The sequence below is a fragment of the Bufo gargarizans genome, chromosome 3 (genome assembly GCF_014858855.1).
Source record: "Bufo gargarizans isolate SCDJY-AF-19 chromosome 3, ASM1485885v1, whole genome shotgun sequence".
Lineage (NCBI taxonomy): Eukaryota > Metazoa > Chordata > Amphibia > Anura > Bufonidae > Bufo > Bufo gargarizans.
The window spans coordinates 363,958,815-363,981,017 of record NC_058082.1 but is presented as its reverse complement, the minus strand read 5'-3'; the positions used below and the strand labels follow the sequence as shown (position 1 = coordinate 363,981,017).

General features: G+C 44.7%; 1 protein-coding gene across 3 annotated transcripts in view; it reads left to right on the top strand.

The window, feature by feature from the left end:
• Positions 1 to 372: 372 nt before the first annotated feature.
• PHACTR4 (phosphatase and actin regulator 4) overlaps positions 373 to 22,203 on the top strand; it is a 65,536-nt gene continuing 43,705 nt past the window's right edge. For all 3 annotated transcript variants that reach the window (XM_044288018.1, XM_044288019.1, XM_044288017.1), the window contains exon 1: positions 373 to 467. In XM_044288018.1, coding sequence (XP_044143953.1) covers positions 383 to 467 — 85 coding nt within the window. In that variant the 5' untranslated portion in view covers positions 373 to 382. The remainder of the gene's footprint in view (positions 468 to 22,203) is intronic.

Genomic DNA, 22,203 nt, shown 5'->3' with positions numbered 1-22,203 from the left:
CCAGTCCCTCAGACAGCCAGAGGACCACTAGGAGAGCAGATTCATTGGCTGCAGCTACCTTCAAGAGGATGATGGCTGCCACAGCAAAAAGTGCCCAACACAAATAGTCACAGCTTCCAGATTATTATTCATCAGTAAATACAATAATTATCAGTACAACGTGCAGCGGTAGAGGTCACATCTCCAGAACCTATGATAATGAAACGCAGACTGTCTGAACACAGGTCTAAAGGAGAGCGACCACCACGTGCAGCGGCTAGCAGCCCATCACAATGTGTAGCCCGACAGTCGCAGCCGGACACTACAACTCCCGTGAGCCTGCGCGCGGAATTCATTCCGAGCTTCCGGTTCTGGCTGCCCCGGACAGGTAGGACTTCCTGTGATGTCAGAGGGAGAGACTGAGAGAGCACCAGGACACAGGGAGAGCGGCGAGAGGGAAAGAGAGGAGCCGCCCCGGGACTTGTCAGGTGAGAGACGTCTACTGTTACCTGCTCTGTACCGGAACCTCTGCTCCCGGCTGGCCATCACTTTGTAGGGCGTATACAGAGCTGTATCTATCATTCGTATCGGCAGCTTGACTACTATGTGACCCGAGGGACGTATTTTCCTCTGTGCCTATTGGCCTCATATTAAATGCTATATATCACAAGGGCGGCAAAATCCGGGACTGGAAAGATTCCAGCTGGAGTCCTTTATTATGATTGAGGAAGAGCAAGGCTGTTTGCAGGTGGAGTCCCTCCTAAGATCACAGCAGGAGCAGATGCTGGGGACGTTTCCAGGTAGAGTCCCCCCTTGGACCATAAAATCACAGACTCCAAATGGAGGTCCTCTTTATACATAGCATAAAGGAGGCTGGAACTAGGGTTGGCTCTAGGACAGGAGTAGATTGCTCTTCTAAGAACTCTCATAGAAATGAATGGAGCATGCTGGGAATGATAGTTCTACAACAGCTGGAGTGCTGCAGGTTGCTGATCCCTGCTCTAGGACATGTCCTTCCCTTCGCCTTACAATGGGAAGAGTCCAGGTTGTCAGTCCTTAGACCTTACCTGAAGGAGACCAGAGTGGACAGCCTTCTAGGACCATAGCATAATGGAAGTATAATTCCAGGTAGAGTCCTTCCATAAACCTTGTGGTAAGAGCAGGTGCTAGACATGATCCAGGAGGCTAATGCTGGGGATGATCCAAGTGGAGGACCTCCTTAGGTCATGGTGGTGAGATCTCAGGTTTTCCGCACACAAAATCTACAGCAAAGTACATGAGGTTTTTGTGATCTCATGTACACGGTGCAGAAGTTTTCTGCCTGGATGTTGACCTGCCGTGCGGTTTTTGAAGTCTGCCATGTGTCTATTGTTTATCCAGAGGGTGTGCAAATACGCAGAGAAATGAAGCCGAAGTAAGGGCTCATGCACATGACCGTGGCCGCAAATTGCGCATCCGCAAAAAAATGGACACTGGCCGCGTGCATTCCACATTTTACGGAATGGAAGCCCTACCTTCGATAGAACAGTCCTATGCTTTTCTGTAAAACGGACAAGAATAGGACATGGTCTATATTTTTGCGGGACAACGGAATGGACATAAAGATGCAGACAGCACACGGCGTGCAGCCCTGTTGAAGTGAATGGATCTGCATCAGACGCGCAAAAAAATGCCTTTGTGTGCCTGAGCCCTAAGGATGATTGCAGGTGTAGTCCCACCTTAGGGTGCTGCGACATATTCAGGTTTCCTGATGCAGTTTTGGCTTGCGGTCCGCCGTATTTGCAGGCCCCATTGTCACTGCCTATTCCTGTCTGCGTAAAGAATAGGACACGTTATATAATGTGCAGCACACAGATGGCATCCATGGCCTCTGCATTTTTGACAGCCTCATGGCAATGAACGGATTTGCTTGTGATCCACAAAAAGTACGGATTGGATGCGGACTGCAAATACAGTTGTGTGAATGAGGCCTTAGTGCTTCACTCTGGATTTTGCCTTTTAAAAACTGTATCAGGAAACAAAAGTATGGCCTTAGAGCTTAGACCATCAGGGATCACAGAGCAGGACCTGACCAGTCTGGATGGAGTACGTCAGGCTGTATTCTCTAAAGAGAAGAGCCATCATACTGGTTTGACGCTAGACCAGTCTGGAGACATTCTCGACATTACGGTGGTGCGCGCCGGCCCATATTTACTAAGGTAAGTGCACTTAGACAAAACCCATCGTCACACGGCACTAGAAAGATCCATGGTGCCTAGCTCGCTGTGTAGTCGGAAAACGGTTATGGTGTAAGATGCCACATTTTGAAAACTGCAGTATGTCAGTTTGTGCAGATTTCAGTCTTGCCAAGAAAGGGCTAAGATTTGGGGAAGATTCACACCAAAATCTGCAGCACCATTTTTTGGGAAGATATTTTGGAGGGCGGCTCTATCTTTTGGATTCACTGGAGAACGTTTTAGCCCAAACTTTTAGACCTGCACCCAACTTTATTGATCCTTTTAGGTATGCTACTGTTGTGTTTCTAATGTGTTTTTTTTAAGCCACTAAAGATTAATAAAGTTTATTCTGATAAAGTAAAACATAGATAAATAAAAGCAATTTTCCACAAAAAGTGTTTTACTTTTTCAAAATAAACTTCATTAACTTTTTTTTTTTTGTAGTCCCACTAGGGGAGGTTGTTTTTTGTAATACATTGGTATAACTTGTATCTCTGTAAGGCCTCTTTCACACTACAGTTTTTTGCGTTCCGTATACGGTCCGTTTTTTGCGTTCCGTATACGGTCCGTATACGGAACCATTCATTTCAATGGTTCCGCAAAAAAACGGAATGTGTTCCGTATGCATTCCGTATTTCCGTTTTTCCGTTCCGTTGAAAAGATAGAACATGTCCTATATTTGGCCGAGAATCACAGTCCGTGGCTCCATTCAAGTCAATGGGGCCGCAAAAAAAACGGAACACATACGGAAATGCATCCGTATGTCTTCCGTATCCGTTCCGTTTTTTGCGGAACCATCAATTGAAAATGTTATGCCCAGCCCAATTTTTAATATGAAATTACTGTATACTGTATTTGCCATACGGAAAAACGGAACGGAACAACGGAACGGAAATGGAACCACAACGGAAGCAAAAAACGGAACAACGGATCCGTGAAAAACGGAACGCAAAACACTGAATGCAACATACTGTAGTGTGAAAGAGGCCTAACAGTTACAGGCGGTCTGTTGCCATAGCAATACATCAGCACCCCGCGATTGTATTCGCTGATGAGACCTCTCCCTCTGTCAGCCTATATGCTGCAGTTGCCCTGGACCACGGAATGGGATCGGAGTTCTCTGATTCCAGCTGTTACAGCAGGAGCCCGGCTTGATAATGACAAAATCCGAATCGATATCCACTGAAAAGGCGATTGAGTACATTTCAGTGATTGCACAGACCTAACCAGGCCTTAACCTGCTTTTGCATTAGCGGGGCCCAGGGTGGTAGCGTGCCATGCAGCAAAACTGCAGCGATTTGCATCAAATTTGTGCTTTAGTGCCAAGTAAACCACTGGTGATTAGCCATGTGGCACTGTACCCGGATCAGCAGATGGCAAGCAATGATTGCTGCCACAATTCTTCCTTTCTCATTCATTGATTATCGGCAGCGCGTCCCTGATTACACAGTGCAATGTGCTGCCGATAAGCGGGCAACTTTTATTCTGGATGAAAGATGCCATCTGTGACAAATGTCTACTTATTTACCGCTGGCACCATTATAGGGGCCAGTTATCCTATGGACACTGGTTCATCACAATGGGCCGAACCTCGGGCAGTGTAATACCCTCACTGTCTCTCAGGTTCTCTATAAGGGCTCATGCATACTAATGTATTTTTTTGTCCGCATCCGACTCACAATTTTTGTGGGTCGGATGCAGACCCATTTACTTTGATGGGGCTGCAAGAGATGCGGACAACTCAACGTGTGCTGTCCACATCCGTATGTCCATTCCTGGGCCCAGCTAAAAAAAATAGAACATTTTTCTTGTCCTATTCTTGTCTGACAAGATAGGACTGTTCTAGAGTACAGGACGTTACGTTCCACAAATAGCAGAACGCACACAGCGGCTATCCGTTTTTTTGCAGATAGCAATAAGGGCTACAGCCGTGTGCTGGTGGGAGACACATGTCTGATCTTGAGCTCAGAATGCGGACATCTGAGGAGTGCCTCCTGGCCGCAGTAATTACAGAGGGGGAAGTGATCTGTTGACGCCTTCTGTTTTTCGGCAGTGTGTAGAGTTTGGGATGGATGTGCAATTAATACCAAACTACTATCGACACAAGCCAAAAAGTATCCTTGCGTGTGTGTATCTATAGATATATATTTTTTTACAATAAGACAGCGAAAGACTGCTAAAGTAAGGCACACCTAGCAGTGTTAATCCAAAAGTTAGTCAAGTGGACAAGCACTATTAAAAAATAGCTTTTCAAAATTGAGGATAAGAAGAAAACATACACTGAGGCGTGATCCACCACAGAAATGCACACCTCACACAAAGTAGCATAATAACATACCAGTATAGTGAAAGACATAATAATATAAGATGTTACAAACTGGTGTGGTCCCAGTGCGGTTCACCAAACACCACACACATGGGAGAGGCTTTCTGTGGCACCCCCTCTCATGGGCAGGCCGGGTTTGTGAGCGGGGGCCACTCTTCCGCAGCAATTATCCCTATACGGTGGTCCCTCAGGATACAATATTTGAAGCCGGACTCGGCATCCAGTACCTGATTTCTCTGGTAGTACACCCATATTGGCTGTCTAGTAGCCCTCTGTTACAGTACTGTGCGGTACTACATGTCCTGTACTGCCCTTTCTGTGCCAGGATGAGCAAGTGAGGGCTGCGCCACTTTATTTTTCTTGTGCATTGTGTGCTAGAGAAACCCATGAAGAAGCTCCAGTCCTCATCCCAGAAATGGTTTACAGCAGGGATGGCCAACCTGCGGCTCTCCAGCTGTTGTAAAACTACAACTCCCACCATGCCCTCCTGTAGGCAGTCTTGGCATGCTGGCAATTGTAATTTTGCAACAGCTGGGGAGCCCCAGGTTGGCCATCCCTGGTTTATAGCTTCCAGCATCTATTCCTGACTCTCATAAGGAAGGACTTGCTTTAGCTGCCTTAGGCCTGTATCACACTTGCGTTGTTAGTGTACTTTCACACTAGCGTTTTTCTTTTCCGGCACAGAGTTCCGTCACAGGGGCTCTATACCAGAAAAGAACTGATCAGGTATATCCCCATGCATTGTGAACGGAGAGTAATCCGTTCAGGATGTCTTCAGTTCACTCATTTTGACTGATCAGGACAAAGATAAAACTGCAGCATGCTACGGTTTTATCTACGGCGGAAAAAAACGGAAGACTTGCCTGAATGCCGGATTCTGCATTTTCCCCCATAGGAATGTAAAATGCCGGATCTGTACTTCCGGTCTGCGCATGCGCACACAGGTAAAAATTTGAAAAAAGATACAAGATGGATCAGTCTGTCCGCATGACAAGCGGAGAGACTGATCCGTTCTTGCAATGCATTTGTGAGACGGATCCGCATCCGGATGCCTCTCACAAAAGCTTTCAGTCACATGCGGATCCGGCGACGGAACTGCCCGCCGGATCATACTGCCGCAAGTGTGAAAGTAGCCTTAATTCCTGTTTTGAGATCCGGCAGAGGACATCAGGACGCATCTGTTAGGATGTGGCCGTGTAAAATCTGAATAAAACCGATCCATAGAAAGTCAATGGGTGACGGATCCGTGTTTTTATTTTATTTTTTTGGCTCCTAAAAAAACGGATCCGTCGCCATTGACTTTGAATTGTTTTTAGTGACGGATCCGTTTCTTTTTCATGACTTGCAGTGGTTTTGTGTCTGGTCGCAAAACAGAATGCTGCTGGAATCGAAGACGTCCGGCTACATCCTGAATGGATCTCTTTCTGCTCAGAATGCATCAGGACCATACAGTAAAAATCAAAGGTTTGAGCAGCTCTCACCTGCCGAGGATTCCACTGTGTAGCACGGAACAACTCCTTCACCCAAATCAGGAGAAATCCAGAAGTATGAAGAAAAAGGGGATTTTGCCCAGCTTGTAATTGTGGTAATCCAGAGGCTTTATTCAATAATCACATGGGTATAAAATTCAGGTACAAGAAAGCAGGTCTACATGTTTCGGGCCCAATTCAATTTTAGCCCTTACTCATGACAAGGGCTAAAATTGAATTGGGCCCGAAACATGTAGACCTGCTTTCTTGTACCTGGATTATTGAATAAAGCCTCTGGATTACCACAATTACAAGCTGGACAAAATCCCTTTTTTCTTCATACATCAGGACCATACAGAAACGTTTTTTCCACTACTGGATCTCAATACCGGAAAACAACAACACAAGTGTGAAACAGGCCTTAGTTATCTGCTTTGGAACCTATTACCAGTTTTCTGTCAAATTATGGACTCCAGTCACAATGGTTTCAACATATAATGGTCATCTAAGAACCAATTAATATCATAACTTGGAGTCATATGTATTAAAAAAACAGTTCCCTAATGGGGTTTTTCGGTTTGCATTAACATCTTTTAACCACCACCCGTTGACTATAAACGTCTGGGAGGTGGATGTCTATCTCTGGATGTTTCTGAACGTCCATTCAGAGATGGCAGCTGCACGCTAATCGTGCAGCTGCAGAGCGGGTTGCCCGCTGTCAGTGACAGCAGGGCAACCCAGAGAGAAGGCAGAAACAGTTCCCAAATGCCCCTGACTTCTAGATCGCTGTATACACAGCACTCACTGAGCGCTGTGTATACAGATGAGTTTCGGCGCGGCGGTCCTGTGATTGTCGAGGCCGGAAGAGTGCAGGAGCTGTCAGGTCTTCTAGAGAGCTCGATCAGCCCTGCACTGAGGCTGTACAGCGCTGTATATCGCTGTACAACCTCTATTTTCCCTGTAACTGGGGCTACTATGTCGGCCCCAGTTACAGAAGAAATCTATAGTGGGAAAAAAAGTGAAGTTAAATGTCCCCCAGAGGTCTTGTATGACCTTATGGGGGACGCAAAGTGTAAAATAAAAAAATAAAATCCTCCTACATAAGAAAAACACATTAAAACATCCTTTTTTTTTTCTTCAAAAATGCTATTGTGTTAAAGTGAAATAAAAAAAAGTATACATATTGGGTATCACCATTTTTTGGTCACCTAACATCACATAAAGTGCAACACCTAGCGATTAAAAAGGCGTATGCCCCCTAAAATAGTACCAAACTGTCACCTCATCCCGTAAAAAATGAGACCCTAACTAAGGGTCCATTCACACGTCCGTTGTTTTCTTTCCTGATCTGTTCCGTTTTTTGCTGAACAGATCTGGACCAGATCTGGACCCATTCATTTTCAATGGGTCCTGAAAAAAAATCTGACATTGTGCTGTCCGTTTTTTTTCAGGACCCATTGAAAATGAATGGGTCCAGATCTGGTCCAGATCTGTTCAGCAAAAAACGGAACAGATCAGGAAAGAAAAAACGGACGTGTGAATGGACCCTAAGACAATCGGTCAAAAAATAAAAAAGTTATGGCGCTCAGACGATGGAGACACTAAAACATAATTTTTTTTTGTTTCAAAAATGCTATGTGTGTAAAACTTAAATGAATAGGAAAAAGTATACATATAAGGTATCGCCACATTTGTAACGATCTGCTCTATAAAAATGTCACATGACCTAACCCCTCAGATGAACGTTGTGAAAATAAATATAAATTGTGCTAAAACAACCAATTTTTTGGGGTCACCTTGCCCCATAAAGTGTTTAAAATGAATGATCAAAAAATCATATGTACCCAAAAATGGTAGCAATAAAAACGTCAACTCTTCCTGCAAAACATGAGCCCCTGCACAAGACGATCAGCAGAAAAATAAAAAAAAAATGGCGTTCAGAAAATTGACACAAAAACATAATTTTTTTTCAAAAATGCTTTATGTAAAACTGAAACAAAGAAAGAAAGTAGACATATTTGATATCATTGCGTCCGTAACCTGCTCTATAAAGAATAGCACATGATCTTCCCAGATGAATGTTGTAAAAAAAAAAAACTGCCAAAACAGCCATTTTTTGGGTTACCTTGCCTCACAAAAAACGTAATATAGAGCAATTAAAAATCATATGTACCCCAAAATAGTACCAATAAAACTGGCACCTTAGGCTCCTTTCACACCTGCGTTCAGGTGTCCGCTCGTGAGCTCCGTTTGAAGGGGCTCACGAGCGGCCCTGAACACAGCCGTCTGGCCCTAATGCATTCTCAGTGGAGGCGGATCCACTGAGAATGCATCCGCCTGCCAGCGCTCAGCCTCCGCTCCAAGCAGCGTTCGGGTGTCCGCCTGGCCGTGCGGAGGCGAGCAGATCCGTTCCGACTTACAATGTAAGTCAATGGGGACGGATCCGCTTGAAGATTACACCATATGGCTCAATCTTCAAGCGGATCCGTCCCCCATTGACTTTCAATGTAAAGTCTGAACGGATCCGCTCAGGCTACTTTCAGACTTAGAAAATTTTTCTGAGTTATAATGCAGACGGATCTGTTCTGAACGGAGCCACCGTCTGCATTAATATGAGTGGATCCGTTCAGAACGGATCCGATCGAACGCAGGTGTGAAAGTAGCCTTATCCCCTTGTTTCCAAAATGTTGTCACTTTTTGGGAGTTTCTACTGTAAGGGTGCATCAGGGGGGCTTCAAATGAGACATGGCATCTAAAAACCAGTTGAGCAAAATCTGCCTTTCAAAACCCATACGGCGCTCCTTTAATTCTGCGCCCTGCCGTGTGCCCTTACATCAATTTACAACCACATGTGGGGTGTCTCAGTAAATCGCAGAATCAGGGTAATAAATATTAAGTTTTGTTTGGCTGTTACCCCTTGATGTGTTTAAAGAACAAAATGGATTAAAATGAAAAATCTGCCAAAAAAGTGAAATTTGATCTCATTTTTTTAAAATTCTTGTGGAACACCTAAAGGGTTAACAAAGTTTGTAAAATCAGTTTTAAGTACCTTGAGGGGTTTCTACAATGAGGTCATTTATGAGGGTATCCACTATTTAAGTCCCACAAAGTGACCAGACCTGAACTGATCCTTAAAAAGTGGGTTTTGGTATTTTTTTTTACATTTTAAGTATTGCTTCTAAAATTCTAAGCCTTTTAATGTCCTAAAAAAATAAAAGGACATTTACAAAATGATGTCAACGTAAAGTAGACATATGGGGAATGTTACCTCATAAAATATTTATTTATCACTTTGTTTTAAAAGCAGAGAAATTGAAATTTAGAAAATTGAGTTTATCAAAATTTTGGGATTTTTTTTATAAATAAAGGTGAAATATATTGACTCATATTTATGACTATCATGAAGTGCAATGTGTCATGAGAAAACAATCTTTGAATGGTTTGGATAAGTAAAAGCGTTCCAAAGCTAATACCACATAAAATGACATATGTCAGATTTGCAAAATTAGGCCTGGTCAGGAAGGGGACAAATGGCCCAGATGTGAAGTGGTTAACATGATCATTTGTGAATGTACTGTAGCTGTCACTTTGTAATGTGTTTTTTTACCTTTATTGCTCCATTCTGGGCTGTCCATGTAGCTTTCTTACTTCCTGTGATGTTATGTCCATGGGCGTTTCATGATAGGGGAGTGTCTATGTAATTAGCTGGTAGGAGGAGCTATACACTAGCTGGGTGTTAAGGGCAATGATAGGGGAGTGTCCATGTAACTAGCTGGTGGGAGGAGCTATACACTAGCTGAGTGTTAAGGGCAATGATAGGGGAGTGTCTATGTAGCTGGTGAGAGGAGCTGTAAGCTAGCTTGTTGTTAGGGGCAATGATAGGGGAGTGTCTATGTAACTAGCTGGTGGGAGGAGCTTTAAACTAGCTGGGTGATAGGGGTGTGTCTATGTAACTAGCTGGTGGGAGGAGCTTTAAACTAGCTGGGTGATAGGGGTGTGTCTATATAACTAGCTAGTGGGAGGAGCTATATTACCTGGCGGTTGTAAGGGGCAGTGATAGGGGAGTGTCTATATAACTACCTGGTGGGAGGAGCTATAAACTAGCTGGGTGTTAGGGGCAGTGATAGGGGAGTGTCTATGTAACTACCTGGTGGAAGGAGCTATAAACTAGCTGGGTGTAGGGGGCAGTAATAGGGGAGTGTCTATATAACTACCTGGTGGAAGGAGCTATAAACTAGCTGGGTGTAGGGGGCAGTAATAGGGGAGTGTCTATATAACTACCTGGTGGAAGGAGCTATAAACTAGCTGGGTGTAGGGGGCAGTAATAGGGGAGTGTCTATATAACTACCTGGTGGAAGGAGCTATAAACTAGCTGGGTGTAGGGGGCAGTAATAGGGGAGTGTCTATATAACTACCTGGTGGAATGAGCTATAAACTAGCTGGGCGTCGTAAGGGGCAGTGCTGGAGCTGTGGCAGAGAAGTCATCATGGGTTTGGTTGGATACATAACAAGAAGTGCTACATACAGGATGTAAAGAAACCAGAGGTGATTGTCTTAACATGGTGAGAACAGGTCAAGAGCGTCCAGATAGAAAGCATGGGGAAGATGTAAGCAACTAAATGAGCATATGTGTTAAAAAGTATAGTACTCTTGAAAATCGCCATTAGCTGTGTGTTCTTATGCAGGAATATTTGTGACTGACCCATACACCTGAATGAGGCTATCAGATATCAAGTAACCCCATTCATATGTATGGATTCTCAGTTGCAAAAATAAATATTTTGTTTGTGTGGAGCCAGAACTGGGAAGGACCCAGCAGCTTGGAGATTGAGCTTTTTTTTTTTTTTTTCAAAGAAAGAAATCTATCTACCTGAAATAAATAAATAAAATTCCTGTCCAACAACCCTGTAAATATGCTATTTTTTCGGTCCAGATAACTCCAATTTGGGAAGACATTTTCCATGGACTCTTGCGTTCTCCTAGTCTGCTGTTTCTGTCTGGATTTTGTCCCTTGGATACTGTAAAACGTAGGCTGTGTGCTCTCGGGTTAATGTTTCCTCTGATGGGCAAGGTACACATACCTCACATAGCTGCCGTTATGAAAGGTATGTGCGCCTGCATGATTCGGGCCTGTCAGTAATCTGTTCTGCGGTTCTGTCACATGGTTAGACCTTCAGTCACCAGCTCTTAGTTCCACCTCGTTCGGACAGAGCTCAGTTGTCTCATAGGCTTTCCTTATACCACAGTTTCGGACTCAGCCTATAAAGGGAATGTAGATGTCAGGTTACACAAGGTGCAGAACGTGGCTGATGTGCGTGTGCGTGCATAGCACTCCCATGAGTGTACAGTGTTTGTAAAGGAAGTGCGCTGTGTACGGTGTATGTGCTCGGTTAGCAGCAGGTAAATATTAACTGCCGATGTGTGCCAGGACTGGCTTTATGGAATTTATACTGCGCTCCTTTGTGTTTACTGGAATTGTTTAGTGGGGGGGGGGGGGGGGGGGGGCTTCACAGATGAAGTCTCTACAATGTAATTCTGCACACGCAGCCTCCCCCTGGGTAGTTTTCACGTGGACCTCCTGACTATAGCAAAAACTCTTCTCCATCCCATTCATATCTCTGCCTTATGTTTTGTGGTACCTTTGGGGAATTTTGTTTTGTTTTTTTTATCTAGAATTGCTACCAGGGTAGCCTGCATACAAGCCTTATTGGAAATTGAATATTTCCATTCTAGACTGCTGGATGTTTGATGCAAAAGGACTTCTTCCATATTTCAGAACTTCTGGTTTTTCCTCCATTGATGAAAACATAGGCCCATGTGCGACTGGTTTTATAGGTTGTATACCTACAGACATTATATAGTACACAGCAATTTCTTTCTAAGGCTACATGCACATGACCGTGGTGTGTTTTGCGGTCCGCAAAACACGGACGGCGACCGTGCGCGTTTCGCAATTTGCGGAATGGCACGGACAACCTTTAATAAAACTGCCTATTCTTGTCTGCAAAGCGCGGACAAGAATAGGACATGCAATATTTTTTTTTTTTTGCGGGGCCACGGAACGGAGCAACATATGCGGCCCCATTGACCTGCACCTACAACGAGAACAGATCTGGGAGAGTGTGGCTGGAGGACCCCAAGTTTCCCGGGGTCCGACCACCACCAAGCGTTGCTCCCATACAAGTGAATGGGAGCACACTGCGCATGCGCAGCCCCTGCTCCCATTCATTTCTATGAGGCTGATGGAAATTTTCAGCAGGCCCATAGAAATGAATGGAGTGCAGCTGCGCATGCAGAGCGCCCTCCACTACTTTCCCCGTTCTGTTCTCCGTGTAGGTGTGGCTCCCACAGACAACGGGGGCATATCCTAGCAATGTGCCCCCATTGTCTGTTTTTGCAAAAGCTCTTTAGGGCTGTTTCACACGCGGATGCCGTGCGTGACATCCGCTCCGTGAATGACAGCCAAGACCCGATGCGGACAGCAGAAGCACGGAGCATTAACATGACTGATAATGCTCCGTGCCTCTCTGTGATCTCTTTACTACGAAATCACAGCGAGATAAAGTTGTCACTGTGATTTCGTAGTAAAGAGATCACAGAGAGGCACGGAGCATTAACAGTCATGTTACTGCTCCGTGCCTCTGCAGTCTGCATCGGGTCTTGGCTGTCATTCACGCAGCGGATGTCACGCACGGCATCCGCTCGTGTGAAACAGCCCTTAAGTTGTTTTGAGCGTAAGAATATTTTATATTATATTATATTTTAATATTAATGCTTTCTTTGAGCAATTCTCTCCCTACCTTATCCGCAAGGCAGTCGTCATGCTCCCTGTCTAGATGGTTTGCAGGATGCAGAGGCACACCACGTGAGACTGCCTGATTATCCTCAGTATAAGAGGGCATTCATACAGCCACTTCTTTTTTGTGGTCTGCAAATTGTGAATCTTCAAAACACAGATACCAGACTTGTGCGTTCTGCATTTACCGTCCTTTGTTAGAAATGCCAATTCTTGTTCCGGGGCAGCAGAACGAATGTACAGATGTGGACAGCACATGGTTTGCTGTCTGCATATTTTGAAATGAATGGGTCCTCAAAAAATGCGGATCGGATGCAGTCCAAAAATACGGTCATGCGAATGCCCCTTAAAGATGGAAATTTATCTAAACTGGTGATAAGGAAAACTGGTATAGTTGCCATAGCAATCAATCAGATTCCACCTTTCATTTTTCAGCGGAAATTGCAAGGTGTAATCTGCTTGCTATGGGCAGCTAAGCCAGTTTTCCTGATCACCAGTTTGTATAACTGCCACCCATAGCATTACTCTTTCTGATCTCTCCCACCTAGAATCCTCATCCAAGCTTATAATAAAGTAGTCCACCCGTACGCCGAACAACAGCTAGAACTGGTTGCATGTGTTTTAGTATGTGTCAGATTTACCTTTTGAAAAGGAGTCAGTTATCACACATATAAAGTATACCTTGCACCACAAGTCCTAATTATTTTTTTAGACACTTTATGCTTCATCCGACAGAGTGTGGTGATCTGTCATGTTAATCATGGTGTCTGAGCTGCAGACAGCAGGTTATAGAGCAGGAGGAGCTGAGCAGACTGATATATAGTTTTATGGGAGAAGATTCAGCAGAAATGTGTAAATTATTAGTCAAATATTTGTTGATTGTTTTAGGCAATTTTGTAATTACAAATATCTTGTGTCTAAGGAAAAGGAAAGATAACGGATAAGGGGTACTTTCACACTTGCGGCAGAGGATTCCAGCAGGCAGTTCCGTTGCAGGAACTGCCTGCGGATACGGCAATCTGGACGCAAACGGATACATTTGTGAGATGGATCCGGATGTGGATCCATCTCACAAATGCATTGCAATACTGGATCAGTCTTTCCAGTTGTCATCCGGAAAAACGGATCCGGTATTTTTTTTTTTCACAGATGTAATGGTCTGCACATGCGCAGTCGGAAAGAACGGATCTATTTTGCCGGAACACTTGGGCATTAATGCATTTCAATGGAAATTAATGTCGGATCCGCCATTCTGGCAAGTGTTCAGGGGTTTTGGCCGGAAAGAAAACTGCAGCATGCTGTGGTATTCTCTCCGGCCAAAAAACGTAAGTCGGACTAAACTGATGCATCCTGAACGGAATGCTCTCCATTCAGAATGCATTAGGATAAAACTGATCAGTTCTTTTGCGGTATTGAGCCCCTAGGACGGAACTCAATGAATGATGATGATAATAATAACGCTAGTGTGAAAGTGCCCTAACACCTCATAGGATATTTGTCAAAATAGATGGATTGTTTAGGGACCTTATATGGCGTCACAAAAAAGCTCTGATCCGTCTTGATAAACTACAAAGAGGGAAGGAGGCGGGGGGGCTTGCAATCCCAAACGCTATTATTTTTCAGCTCAGTTGCAGCAGCTAAGAGGATGGGGGAGAAGCCCTGGGGATAGTGCCTCAGCTAGATTAGTGGCCCATATCATAGGCCAGGACTCACCGGTGACTCTATTGGAACATGGGGGGGTTGGCCAATAAGATGTCAGGTCATCCAACCCTTGATGCACAAGATCTGGCAAAAATGTAGGAAATTGCTTGCAGTTCAAGGGTTTACGCGGGTCTCCCCTATCTGGAGGAATCCGCATCTGCCCGAAATGTTCCATTTAGAAGGGTTTACACCATGGGAGCGCAAGGGAGTGAGATTTTTGTATCAGTTACAGAGTTCGGGTATCTTGAAGTCCTTTGAACAGTTGAGAAATGAATTTGGTCTCCCGCAATCGGCCTTTTATCAATTTCTTAAATTACGCCATGCTTTCCTGAAGCAGGCAAAATCGACGTAATTGAAATGTACTACGGTACCGCTGTTTCAACAGATCCTTACAACCAATTCCTCATGTGGTTTGATATCATCATTTATAGGAATTTGTATGTAAAATCACTGAAACAAGAGGTCCTAGCAGTCAAGCATAAATGGGAGGCAAAGGTGGGGCCGATTTCGGAGGAGCAATGGAAGTCTATTTTAGCGCCAACTCCACAACTGTCGGTGTGTGAGGGACACCGTATGTCTCAGTTGTTTTTACTGCACCGTGTGTATAGGACCCCAGAGTTCCTATGTAAGATAGGTGTTCTGGTAAATGCGGACTGTCCTAGGGGTGGTAACGGTCCTGCATCCCTGATGCATATGTTCTGGGACTGCGCGGAACTCCGGAATTTTTGGACAGCGATTTTGATTTTGATCAAAGACTCCTATAACATAGTGGTTCCGCCTGGACCGAGGGCATGCGTGACTGGAATATTGGACATTAAAAATCGTCATCACTGTCTGGGAGTACAACGCATGCTTTTTCAGGCCAGGAACTTGATTGTCAAACACTGGCTTCGACCACAAGGTCCGACCAGGAAAGAATTCTTAAATAGGTTATCGGAAGTCTTTTGACTAGAAAAAGGTGTTTATGTTAAAAGAAAGTGTGTGGCGAAATTTGATAAGATTTGGGAAAATTATAGGATACGTTGCCCTGACTAGTCTCCCTTACTAAGGATGTAGATTCGGGAGCTGCTGTGTCGATCAAAATATTCTCCTCTCTATGATGCTTATGCATGGTGCCAAGTTTGGGTTCCCTGGTATGTATAATTGAAATGCTGTTGATATGGTAGGATAATACCTGCTATACTTATATGGGTGATACTTCAGGTATTGACCTTTAGAGTTATGAATATTGTACTGGGTTGGAAGCCTAGTGCCCGTTTCATCGCCTTGGGGGGGAAGTTTGGTTGGTTGGGTGTAGGGCTGCAGCTAACGATTATTTGAATAATCGATTAGTTGCCGATTAATTTCTACGATTAATCGATTAATCGGAAAAAACGACAAAATTACCAAACAGAGAGGTTTATATGATCTTACTTGAAAAATTATGTTCAAAGGCCATATTAAAACAAATTGTGGACGACACTATTATGGGGGATCTGTGGACGACACTATTATGGGGGATCTGTGGACGACACTATTATGGGGGATCTGTGGACGACACTATTATGGGGGATCTGTGGACGACACTATTATGGGGGCTCTGTGGACGACACTATTATGGGGGATCTGTGGACGACACTATTATGGGGGATCTGTGGACGACACTATTATGGGGGATCTGTGGACGACACTATTATGGGGGATCTGTGGACGACACTATTATGGGGGATCTGTGGACGACACTATTATGGGGGATCTGTGGACGACACTATTATGGGGGATCTGTGGACGACACTATTATGGGGGATCTGTGGACGACACTATTATGGGGGATCTGTGGACGACACTATTATGGGGGATCTGTGGACGACACTATTATGGGGGATCTGTGGACGACACTATTATGGGGGATCTGTGGACGACACTATTATGGGGGATCTGTGGACGACACTATTATGGGGGATCTGTGGACGACACTATTATGGGGGATCTGTGGACGACACTATTATGGGGGATCTGTGGACGACACTATTATGGGGGATCTGTGGACGACACTATTATGGGGGATCTGTGGACGACACTATTATGGGGGATCTGTGGACGACACTATTATGGGGATGGGCCTATATGGGGATCTGTGGACGACACTATTATGGGGGATCTGTGGACGACACTATTATGGGGGATCTGTGGACGACACTAATATGGGGGATCTGTGGACGACACTATTATGGGGGATCTGTGGACGACACTATTATGGGGGATCTGTGGACGACACTATTATGGGGGATCTGTGGACGACACTTATGGGGGATCTGTGGACGACACTTATGGGGGATCTGTGGACGACACTTATGGGGGATCTGTGGACGGCGTAGTTATGGAGAGGGGGATCTGTGGACGGCGTAGTTATGGAGAGGGGGATATGTGCACTGTTATGGGCATAACAGTGCACAGATCCCTTTCCTCATAACAGTGCACAGATCCCTTTCCTCATAACAGTGCACAGATCCCTTTCCTCATAACAGTGCACAGACCCCCCTCCCCATAGCAGTGCCATAGACAGATCCTCCCCCCCTTCCCATAGCAGTGCCATAGACAGATTCCCCCTTCCCCCTTCCCCCTAACAGCCCCGGCCCCGATGCTTGCATCTTTATTTTACCTTTTTACAATGACGCTCCCGCTCCTGTAACAGCCAGGCAGAGCGGACGGCGGCGTAACGTCACTCAATCACGTGACGCGCCTGCTCCGCCCACTTCATGAATGAAGGAGGCGGAGCAGGCGTGTCACGTGAGTGAGTGACGTTACGCCGCCGTCCGCTCTGCCTGGCTGTTACAGGAGCGGGAGCGTCATTGTAAAAAGGTAAAATAAAGATGCAGCGACCGCCCGCCCGAATAGCAACGAATCGGCGATTATTCGATAACTGGATTCGTCGACAACGAATCCAGTTATCGAATATAATCGATTACATCGATTAATCGTTGCAGCCCTAGTTGGGTGGGGAAATTTTTTGTTCATTATTAAATTAAAAGTGGAAAAGTCGATGTATATGCCTTGTACAATTGACCATAACGCACTGTAATGGTGGTCACTGTTGACCTTTATTATTGTTTCAAGCATATTAAATTCTTTTCATGCTCTTAATGAACAGACGGACTCTGATGATATTTGTAACCGCTTTATTCTTTATTACCAAGAAATTGTACAAGCATTCTTTATTCTGTGGAATATTGTCAATAAAAACTATCTGATTTAAAAAAGAAAGTACCCTAACAAATCTGTCAGGTCAGTCATATAATCCATAATCGCAGAGGTATACCCGCACAGTCTGAGTAACATACAATTATAAAATGTTAATATTCGCCTAGTACGGGGTAGAAGCAACTTAAAGTGCGTAAGCCCTCATGCACACAAACGTATTTTCTTTCAGTGGCCCGTTTTTTTTTGTTTGCGGACCGTCACGGAACCATTAATTTCAATGGGTCCGCCCAAAAAACTGAAGTTACTCCATGTGCATTCCATTTCCGTATGTCTGTATTTCCGTTACGCAAAATAATAGAACATGTCCTATTATTGTCTGCATTATGCACAAGGGTAGGACTGTTCTATTAGGGGCCAGCTGTTCCGTTCTGCACAATACAGAATGCACACGGATGTCACCCGTATTTTTTGCGGACCACAAAATGCAAACGGTTGTGTGCATGAGCCCTAAATGGGTAGTGGCTAAGGAAGACACACCCAAATCCGGAGGGAGCTGGAGGACATCCCACACCTATCCCAGAAATGTGTAATTTATTAAAGTAAATTCCTGTATTTCTACGCCTCCATGACTCCAATGCCCAGAATGAACAGGACTTTAAACTGGGCGGACAGTATAAAGATGTACTTTATATATAACAGTGGCTCTTGCTGTATGATACATTTTCTGCATGGCTAGACACTCTTGTTTAAAGGGGTTATCCAGGAATTTGATGCTGATGGCATCTCCTCAGGTTAGGGCACTTTCACACTAGTGTTATTCTTTTCCGGTATTGAGTTCCGTCCTAGGGGCTCAATACCGGAAAAGAACTGATCAGTTTTATCCTAATGCATTCTGAATGGAGAGCAATCCGTTCAGTATGCATCAGGATGTCTTCCGTTCAGTCCCCCTTACGTTTTTTGGCCGGAGAAAATACCACAGCATGCTGCAGTTTTCTCTCCGGACAAAAATCCTGAACACATTGAAATGCATTAATGCCAGAATCGGCCCCAAGTGTTCCGGAAAAACTGATCCAGTTTTGAGGTCTGCACATGCACAGACCTTTAAAAATGTAAAAAAGATAAATACCGGATCCGTTTTTCCGGATAACAACTGGAAAGACTGATCCGGTATTGCAATGCATTTGTCAGACGGATCCGCATCCGTCTGACAAATGCATCCGTTTGCGGCCGGATCTGGCACCCAGTTCCCACGACGGAACTGCCTGCCAGAATCCTCTGGCGCAAGTGTGAAAGTACCCTAAGTCATCAGTATCATGTAGGTGGGGGTCTCACTCCCAGCACCCTTGACAGTCAGCTGTTTGAAGAGGCACCAGAGCTCCAGTTCACATCTTACCAGGCACAGTGCCACAGCCTCCTTGAACAGCTGATTGCCGGGGTGCCAGGAGTCAGATATTGATGGACTATTCTTAGGATCAAATTCCTGGATGACCCCTTCAACTTTACACCAACTGTTGCTTACCTTATTTTCCTTCAAAATGTTGGCATGCATTGCCTCCTCTTAAAGGCTCATGCAGATTAATGCACTACTTTTTGCGGTGCGGACAGTCAGATGCGGATTGCGGACCTCATTCAAGTGAATGGGTCCGCGATCCGCATGCGGTGGCCCTGCGGTCGGTGCCCGTGCATTGTGGACGTGGCCGACACACAACCTGAGGCCTGAACAGGTTGTCTGGGTGTTAGATATTGGTGACCTACCTATTTGAAATGTATTTCTTTTCAAATAGTGTTTATACATAATTTTCAGTTATCCCAGTAGTACACTTCCGGCACATGTTGATTTAGACTAGACTGGAAAAAGGTCACTGTGACCAGAACATCGTCCTTCATCTGAGGAACAGCATTCAAAATGATTTACTTATTTTTATTCATACTGCTGGGATGATGGAAAATTATGTAGAAACACTATGAAAAAATAAATTTAAAATAATCCATTTTGCATTTACCCTCAGGATAGGTCATCAATATCAAATTGGTGGGGGCTGACATCTGGTACCCCATCCCACTGTAATTTTTTTTCCAGTGTTGACATCTGCTAAGAGCAGCTTATTGGTGGGGCTGCTTGGTGACGTACACTCACCAATCTTAAACCTGGACAACCCCTGTAAGCCATGTCCTCAGCGCTGCCAAGCCATGCACCTTTGGAGTGGTCTATTCCTTTAGTTACATTTGATTCATAATTAGGTGTAAAAACAAAATTTTGGTGCATTTTAAGCCAAATTCTAGGTGAAATAACTTTAAGAAATGCGATTGTATGCTGCACCCATGCTTCTATTACTTTTAAAGGACCACTAAACCCAGAAGCAGAAAGCAAAACAAAAAACAATTGAAAAAAACGTTAACATTATCTCCCTTTTTTTTTTTTCTTGTTTTGTCCTATATCAAAATCGCAGACTATCAATAACGTTGTACCAGCCGTAGTACCGGCTGTAGTGATTACATTGTACCGGCTGTAGTGATTACATTGTACTAGCCGTAGTACCGGCTGTAGTGATTACATTGTACTAGCCGTAGTACCGGCTGTAGTGATTACATTGTACCAGCTGTAATGATTACATTGTACCGGCTGTAGTGATTACATTGTACTAGCCGTAGTACCGGCTGTAGTGATTACATTGTACCAGCTGTAATGATTACATTGTACCGGCTGTAGTGATTACATTGTACCGGCTGTAATGATTACATTGTACCAGCCGTAGTACCGGCTGTAGTGATTACATTGTACCGGCTGTAGTGATTACATTGTACCGGCTGTAGTGATTACATTGTACCGGCCGTAGTACCGGCTGTAGTGATTACATTGTACCGGCTGTAGTGATAATTCCTATCTTCACTGCGTATTCGTGCAGATTTCCCTTTCAGGAGCTTTGGGAAGCGGGTAGCATGTGGAGGTATGCTGGAGACCAAACTACATATATATAGTATAGAATCACAGCTGTCCTGATATTATATTTATGGGTGTAGCGTCTACAGAATGTATGTACCAAGTGTAGCCTCCATTACATCTCTGCAGAAGTTGTTGCCCAAATTTCCCAGATTGCTGATTTCCAAATCTGCGTAGTTAGACCTCATGCACACGACCGTTTTTTCGGGTCCACATCTGAGCCGCAGTTTTTGCGGCTCGGGTGCAGACCCATTAACTTCAATGGGGCCGCAAAAGATGCGGACAGCACTCTGTGTGCTGTGCTCATCCGTTGCTCCGTTCCGAGGCCCCGGCAAAAAAAATATAGCATATCCTATTCTTGTCTGTTTTGCCGACAAGAATAGGCATGTGTACAATGGGCTGCCCATTCCGCAAATTGCGGATCCGCGGTTTGTGGACCGCAAAAAACTGAACGGTCACGTGCATGAGGCCATCTCTTCATATAACTAGACCTACTTGCCATTCAGGGTCCTGGAAAAGCTGGCTGACAACACTGTGCAGCTGTACAGATAATGGTGTCCTGGTATCATATGATAGATGCACTCAGCAGATCAGGATGGCATTGTGTGTATTATATAACAAGTATGTCCCCATCACTGCCCCACTTTCCCAGATCAGCCTGTTTGTGAATTGCTAAATCCCCCTTATTGTATAATACCTAGCAGGATTGACTAACTCGGGGCCTGGAAAAGCAGAGTAAGACACCCAGTGACAAATCCTCCATGCTGTACCATAGCTAGACAGATCTGTCAATCAGGGTCCCAGGAAAGCTGGGTAACAATTTATATGGACCTGTAATGGGGACTGCTGAATTATACTTGAAGGTGTTCTCACGGCTTCTAAGATTGATGACCTCTCCTCAGGATCCCTCGGCACCCCCGCCAATCAGCTGTGTGAGGAGACACCTACCGTCTTTCTTGCTGCTGCTATGTCTATGGCAAGCAGGAAGAGAGACAGCAGACGGCACGCGTGCCTTCCCTTCATACAGCTGAGCTGCTGGGTGTCAGACCCGCGCTGATCTGATATTGATGACCTATCCTGAGGATTGGTCATCAATATTCAAAGCCCGGAGAGCCCCTTTTAATACCGTAAATTCTTCTCTCTCCCAAATAGTGCCATAAGCAGGCCAATTTGACAATCAGGCACTTAGGAGAGAGGTATAACAGTTTCTGTAGTGTCGGTGGCCTGGTACTAAATAGTATGCCTGCACTCAAACAGGGGGAGGTTTTGTAAGAAGTTGCAGTTTCCACCTCCTTCACAGTGCCCTAAGTGTCTATTGAAGTGAATGGGCTTTAAAGGAGTTTTCTGAGACTTTTGTACTGATAACCTATCCTCAGGATATGCCTTCTCGCAGCTTTTCCCAGGCCAGTGACAATGCATTCATTGGTCACGTAGCCTAGGCGCAGCTCAACCCCATAGAAGTAAATGGGGCTGAGCGTGATACCAAGAACAACCGCTATACAATGTACAGTGCTGTGCTTGGTAAGGAGCGCCGGTGATTTCTAAAACAGATGATCGGCTGGGGTCCCAGGTGTCAGACCCCCACAGATCAGATA